General features: G+C 58.8%; 1 protein-coding gene across 1 annotated transcript in view; it reads right to left on the reverse strand.

The window, feature by feature from the left end:
* B4GALNT4 (beta-1,4-N-acetyl-galactosaminyl transferase 4) overlaps nucleotides 1–7,148 on the reverse strand; it is a 23,607-nt gene extending 16,459 nt beyond the window's left edge. The window contains exon 1 of the mRNA XM_009334067.1: nucleotides 7,082–7,148. Coding sequence (XP_009332342.1) covers nucleotides 7,082–7,148 — 67 coding nt within the window. The remainder of the gene's footprint in view (nucleotides 1–7,081) is intronic.
* Nucleotides 7,149–7,517: the final 369 nt, after the last annotated feature.

Below are 7,517 nucleotides of genomic sequence, written 5' to 3' on the forward strand. Positions count from 1 at the left end.
CCCGCCCCCCCCCGCCGCACGCCTCCCATGCCATTGGTATTCCAGCAACCGTGCAGCCGGCATCTCCTTGGAGATGGCAGCACAAATCCCATCCCCACCGCGAGGACAGGAAATTAAGCTCTAAAGCCCCTTCTTCTGCTCTCAGCCATTCTTCAGCCCCTGGCAGCTCTGGCTCTCTCCTGGCAGCTCCCTGCCTCCCTCCAGCCGCCCTCCTCCCCTCGCCCATCTTCATCCCCGCATCGTTCCTCCCGCAGCCCCTCGGAGGACGATGGGGGAGCATCGCAGGGAGGAGCGGGACTGGATCCAGCACTCTCCTTTTGTCTCCTCTGCTCTCGAGACCCCCCCATCACTCCTAGGGATGTTCCTACCAGCACAGGCAGTGGAAATAAAGCCGATCCTCACTGCGCCAAGGCCACAGATGCCGCTGCTCTGGCACAGAGCACTTGGGACAGCATTATTCCCCCCCATGCTGATCCGTGGATTAATCACAGCCACGAGTAGGAGTTCAATACTCCCAAGGGACCTGCCAAGGGGTGGGATGCAGCGGCCGGCTCTGCTGTACCCACGCAGGGTATCTCTCCCAGCCTTGGAGGAGATGAACCTCTCTTCTGCCAGGTTTGCCAGCTCAGCATCTGTTTGCGATGCAGGCTGGGGGTGCCACGCTGCAAGTCCTGTCCCCGGGACGGACTAAACCCCCATATGGGCCTTTGCTGCCAAGCCCCGGGTCCTGGCGAGCATACCTGAGCCAGCAGCAGCCCAGGCTGCATCCACAGGGGATGGCTGGACATGGTCACCCCCCTTCACTCACCCTTTTCGCTCACCTCTAGGTACCGCACCCAGGTTTGGGCCTCTGCTGCAAGGCATCGGGTAAATTGGAGAGATTATTTGATATAAATTGGAGGAAAGGGGGGCAAAAACACGCATTCCCCGCAGCGAGGCTGCACAGGCTCCGTCCTTGGAGGCTCTCAAGACCCAAAGCCGTGAGCCCACCAGTCACTCTCCATCCCCATCACCCAGCTCCATCCTCATCAGGGACCCGCTCAAGCAACTCCCCACTGTAAAGGAGCAGGACAGGGCTTGTGCTCCCTACTTTGGTTTGCACCTAAATTAAATGCCACCACTGCTCTGATGGGGTTTAAGTAAGACTGAGGCTCAAAACCTGTGTGCCTTCAGCAAAACCCTCTCTCTTCTCGGCAGGGAAGCAAGTGAGGTGCCCGCATCCCAGGAGGAGCGAAAGCGCCAGCAGAGCCCTGGAAAAAGGCTTCCAGGCTTCTGCGCCGATGTTTATTCCCCTGCAATTCAAATATCGGATAGGAAAGTCGAGGGCAGCCTTAGCCAAACACCCAAATGCTAATCAGCCTGTGTGGGAACTGAAAATAAATGACCCCCTTGATAAGGGGAGGGAAAGGCCAGCACCTTCTACCAATCGAGCCCCTTTGGTCTGAACCTCACCCCTGCGAGAGAGGAGCGGGTCACGGGGTACGAGGAGAAGAGGAGGGAGAAAGCAGTGCTGGGAGGAAGGGGGGGGGGTCAGTGTCAAAGGGGTCAGTTTCCTCCTACGCATCCTCCCAGCACCCTCGGGGACCACCCGCCAGCCATGCCCAGCCCGGCTGCTCCCCCAGCATCCCCCCCGGGATGCACAGCCAGCACCGCCACACTGATCAGTTCTGCTAACCTGCCTCTTTTTCAAGGGCCAGAAAGAGCCGCGTAAAGGCGGGTAGGAGGAGGTGAGAGGATGGGGGAAGGTCTGGAGGACGAGCAAGGGATCTGCTCGCTCGGGGGATGGCATTACCCAGGGGATGCTTGGCAGGGATGCATTAAGAGCTCTTCCCCCAGCGAGCGCGGGAGCAACGCTAATGCTTTCAGAGCAGCGCAAGGAGGGGGCAGGAGATGCACACGCTATCGCATGAACCAGCTTTGAGTCACAGCAGCCTCCAGACAACAAGCCAGGGCCAGGAGCGGTCCTCAGGGTGAGACCATGGGTGCAAGGGACCAAGCACCAACCCCATCACACAGTGCAGAGACCAGGGCGATGCCTCCCCAGGGGAGACGAGCTTCCCCGTTATCACGGTCATATAAACCCCCTTCATGCCGCCTCCCCCCTCCGCTGGGAAGCACAGAGGGCCTTTCATGCAGCAAACTCCTGCCTCCCCACCTCCCTCCTCTTCCCCTCCTGCTCGGCTGACAGCACACAGCTCGCTCGCCCCGAACACAGCCCCTTTCTTCGGATGGGTTTTGGAGCCGGGATTTCTCCTGCAGCTTTCTGGACCCTTCCCAAACCCTTCAACGTGGTTACAGATGCCCCTCGCTTACACTTCCTCCCACATCTCCTAATTGCTTCTAACAAGTCTCCCCTCCACAGTCGCTTACTGCAAGCTTGCTCTGCTCTCACCTACCGCATTCCCAGACCAGTCACCCAGGGATAAACCCAGACGTGACCCAGCAAGCCGAGCTCCCTCAGCACAGATAGCGGGAAGCTCACAGGAGTGTCCACAAAAGGATCAGGGCTGGGATTCCCAAAATCCCTGGCTCCTGCCCTCCAGCTGGATGCTCGGCCCTGACAAGCTCTGGCTGCTCAACAGGAAGGGTCCCATGGGGAGATTTCGGGTGGGATGCTGGTCCCTGCCATCAGGCAACTGCATACGGAACGGATGGAGCCACCGGAGAGAAACTGCCAGGATGGGACAGCAGTCGGGGAATACCTTGGCACGCTCTGCCCAGCTCCAGCTCCAGCCACGGCTCCGCTCCCCATCCCAAAGGTGCCCACGCAAGGATGAAAACCCCTGAGTGGCAGACAAGGACTCTTCAGTAACGAAGAGCATCGGCTCAGTGGCAGACGCGGCGCTGGAGGAGGAGGCAGCACCGCCCAGGACCTCACAGCATCCTCCCATCTGACACAGGTGCACAGTCAGAGTCCGATCCTGCTTTGCTCCAGGCTGTGTGTCCGGGTGAACGATGCCGAGCCCTTGGGGCTTCAGAGTTGAGACTTCTTCCTTCAGGAGAAGCCTCCAGCAGCAGCACCAACAGCAGCTGAGGACCCTTAGGACCCTTCTTCTCTCTTTTCCCCCCAAAACAGACCCTGAAGGGCACCAAGCGCCTGGGTTCAGCCAGCGAGAGGAGAAGTGATGCACCCCAGCCCGAGTTCCCAAGCACATCGGCTGGGTGGGATTCAGGGCACGGTCCCTGTATTATTTCCAACCCCTTTCCCACCAAGCTGATGCGCCAGAGCAGACGTGCAGAGCGATTTATCCATTGCCAGGAGCCACATCCCGCTGTAATACAGCCCTCCGCAGGGCTCCCCATCCCCTGCAGCCCTCCCGTGTTTGTCCCCTGCTTGCCCTGCACCCCCCTGTCCAAGCCTGGCTGCCTGCAAAGCTCCCAGTCCGTTCAAAGCCCGGATAAAGATGCAGGCAAGCTGGCTGGGACTGGAGAGGACTGGAAAAATTATGATATTCCAGCAAAACATTGCGTCTGAGCTCCAACCCCCAAAATCTTGTGCTTAAAAAAAAAAAAATGGCATTTAAGCTGCAATTTGGAAGTGCCCCGTGGAGCCCCCCGGGAGCTGTGGTTTGGTTCCCAAGCCCCACGTCGCCTGCGAGGGTCTGATGCTTTAGCCAGCCTCCCCCTCAGTGGGGCACGGCACCGTGCCCCGGGGGACACAGCTGGCGAGGGCAGCCCGGCCACGGGAGGAGGCACCCGTGCCTGCAAGGAAGCCTCAGCGCCGCTGCACGCAGGAGCCTACGGTTCCCCACCAGCTACCCCGATGAGCAAACCGTGACTGGAGTGATGGAAAAGGAGATGGATGGATTTAGCTCGGTGCTCCAAGAAATCCCCCCTGGGGGTGACCATCTGCTCTCCTGTCTTCCCATTCCTGCAGCAAAATCAGCACTGTCCATCCCTGAAATGCCGGTGGACTGGGCTGCAACAGGTTGCCAAAACCTTCTAGGCATGTTCGGAGCTGCATCTTAGCCTGGATCCCTACCTCCCGGCAAAAAGATGAGCTGGGAAGCAGCACCACCCCCCATGCACAGGAGATGGGGAAAGGCAAGGAGACACCAAATCAGAGCCGGAGCTCAGAGCATCCCCACCGACGCCAAGCCCTGTGGTCTAAACCAGAGCTGGAGATGGGTTTTACTACTCACAGAAACACGAGCCTGGGATTTGCTGCTCTCCTCAGCATCCCAAAGCTGCTCCCCAGCACATCCCGAAGACAGGGGTGAGACGCAGGATGAGCACCAGTCTCAGGCTGCCCACCCCAAGGGATAACTTCATCCCACGTTGCACTTCCCAGCAATGCAGGGCTGCTCCCCATTTTTGGCTTGGGGAAGGAGCCTGCCAGAGCAGCCAGCTCCAACGCTCAAAAATCAGGCAAAGCCTTTGGAGGCTGGAAAACACGGGGGCCTGGGTTAATTCCCTTAATTCCCGCTGCCAGCTGCTGCAGGAGACCTTGGGACCAACGCAGGAGATTGCCGAGGGACCTTCACAGGCACGTGCCACTACCTCGCCTTCCTCGGAGGACACAAATACAAGAGGAAAGGCCAGGGAGGAGCTGGGATGGGGATGGATGCCCTGCATCTCCATGCCACGAGAAAGCACTGCTCAGGAATGTGCTGGAAACACCAGAACAACACTGTGAAGGTCAGGATGCCAAGTACCCCAAGTCTGAGCTGACATCTTTTGAGGTCCACCACCCAAGTGAGGTCTGCGCATGTCCTGGCTGCTCCTGATCTCTGAACTTCTGCAGGATGCTTTGAGCTCTCCAAATCCAGAGGGATGGGAGAGGGACAAAGCTTCTCCGGCATCCAGTCCGGCTACTCTGAGTCCGCCTGCACAGCTGGGAAACAAGACTTCAGTAAAGAAACCCTTGCCCATCAAGACCATCGCATCCATCCCCTCTGTCCCCATGGAAAAGGGGAGCTCGTACCCTACCAAACTAATGAGCCCACAAAGTAAGTCAGAAAAAAACCAGCCCTTCTCTTGGGAAAAGCGTGGTGGTGGAAAGAAAGGGGACAGGGCCTCACTCATGGTGGCACGTGAAGCTACGACTGTGCCAAAGGGGAATGCCAAGCCCCCAGCGAGATGCAGTACCCATGTTGGGAGGATGCCAGCGAAAGAGGGATGAAGGCAGCAACTCGAGCCAGAAGACGCGCCAGGGATGTGGCAAGCAGCTGAGGAAGGACCATCCCGAGCATCAGCCGTGGGTTCAGGGAATAGAAAGGAGGGCAGCCCAACTCTGACGCCTTCCCAGGGTAAGGAATGGGGCAGCTCGGGGGGAGCGGGGCTCTGCCCAACAAGTCCTTACCAGCGAGAAGGGACACCAGATCTGCAGCTGCAAAAGCAATGGGGTTAAACTGGGTTTATACCCCCCGGGGAATTCAGGCTGATCTCTCCCTGCCTTCACGCGGGCACACGAGCTCGGTGGCCAGTAACAAATTAGTCCCAAACCACATCAGGACCGGTGGCAGAGCGATGCCTGGGGGGTGTCCACCTCTGCAGGAGCTAGCAGAAAGGAGAAGTGCCCTCCCCAGGGCTCTGGTGCCCATCCTCGGACCCTGGAGAGCTGCTAACGCTCCCGTTTTCCCCTGCAATATGACCGGTGGCATCTCTCCAGCCATGCAGGAGTGCTCCACACCCCTGCGCATCCTCCCAGGATGGTGCCACGGGGCAGAAAACCGAGTCCATCCCTCGGGACTCAACCCCCAAGGGCTGAACGGGGGCACCCTGCAATGATGGGGCTTGGAGGGGAGCGGAAAGAGCAGCAACCTGAAGCGAGGCGACATTTAAACCCAGACGCAGCTGCAGTGAAGGTGGCAGCATCGGTGTTTTTATTAAACCCACCGGTTTAATTACCAACAGCCCGGCGCTCTCCAGCGCAGACACAGCCTCAGAGCCAGCTGCCAGAGAAGAGAAGCGCGAGCATCCCTCCACCAATGCTCCTAACAAGCTGTTAAGCAATTATAATTAGCCAGCAAGGAGTCAATATTGCAAACCCCCTTCCACCGCCGCAAAAACGCAGCACTGCCCGCCGTGCTGCCTGCTCCATGGCACCCGGGGGGAAAGCCAGGCGGCGGGTGCTCACACGGGCCGGCTGGCAGCCAAGTGACAGCAGATGATATTGATGGGGTCGAGGAGAATGGGGCTTGTGACCATCCTGGGGATGCAGGCAGGGGTGCAGGATCAGTCCCCCAGACAGCCCTTCCCTGCCTGCTTCAGCCCCTCTTGCCTGCTTAGATGCCACTTTTACCTGCCGCTGGCTGAGAAAAGGGTTTCGCTTCGGTCCCTGGGTCACTACCTCAAGGCACAGACGCCTTGCTGAGGGAACTAGAGGAGTGGGGGGACTTTTTTCCTGCCTCCCCCAAACCAATGCTCTTCATGCTGTTTACCCACTCTGTGACATCCCTCTCAGCCGGCACAATGGAAATTGATGCAAATTGCTCAGGGCTGGCGATGGAGCTGCCAGGAGACCACTCAAGCTGGCAAACACCTACCAGGAGAGGCAGCCCCGACATTTCCATGCTCAACTCAGGGTCACGAATCCCTCCTGTGCACTGACAGCACCCAGATCTCCCCCATTTCCACCCAGCTCACACCTCACCGCACATCTGTTGCCCTCCATACCCCATCTCCTCCAGCATTATTTCATTTTGCCCCAGCTCCAAAGCGTGCTGGAGCGGCTCCGGCTGGACCACGCACCCGTCCCCCCCGCCCTGCCCATTTTGATGGAGACGATGCTCCCTCACAGCCCTCGGCACAAAGGTTTCGCTTCCTGGGACGCAGCCTCCGGAGGAGGTTACTCATAGCCTGTGATGTGCTGGCAGTCAGGCAGAATTCATTTCAGCCTAAAAGCATTTCAGCCTCCGACCTCCACGCTGCCCTGCAGACAGCCCGTGGGGTTCACCATTTCACCTGCCAGTTTTCCAACCTGTTTCAGCCAGTGTCTGGTTTATCTCCACCAGCCCCGGGTGCTTTTAACCTTTTCCTTAGCTTTAATTTGGCAGCGAATTTGGCTGAGCTCTACCCCTCTGCGGGGACCATCCGCTCCTGTTCAGCCTCCCCCATGAAATCCTCCTGCGCATCGCACTTGTGCGGTCCTTGCCGGTCAGCAGCCGGCTCCCACCCGTCTCCTCGCCCAGCTGAAATCCCTCCATCCTGCCATTGCCAAGGCAGCCAGCCACCGATATCTTGGGGTGGCTGCTCGTCCCCTCCCAAAGAGCAGCTCCAGAGAGGCCCGGCCGCGGCACGGCACGGGAAAGGGATGGAGGGGAGACACACGGCGGTGCTGGGAAGGATAAAGCGCCCCAAACACCAAAGCAAAGAGCTCCTGGTGCTTGGTAAAAGCTTGTACCATGGGGTGTGGAAAGCACTCGCCCTCCCGAGCATCTCCAGGGGTATAGCAGCTACGCCTTCAGAGCAGAGGGTTTTCCTAATAAAAAACCAACATCCCTGCCCTGGCCCTCACAGCCGTCACCTCCGGGCCAGGGGAAGCCAAACGCGATGGCAGCAGTCAAGACGTGTCA

This window comes from Pygoscelis adeliae, unplaced genomic scaffold, assembly GCF_000699105.1.
Source record: "Pygoscelis adeliae isolate BGI_AS28 unplaced genomic scaffold, ASM69910v1 Scaffold420, whole genome shotgun sequence".
Classification (NCBI taxonomy): domain Eukaryota; kingdom Metazoa; phylum Chordata; class Aves; order Sphenisciformes; family Spheniscidae; genus Pygoscelis; species Pygoscelis adeliae.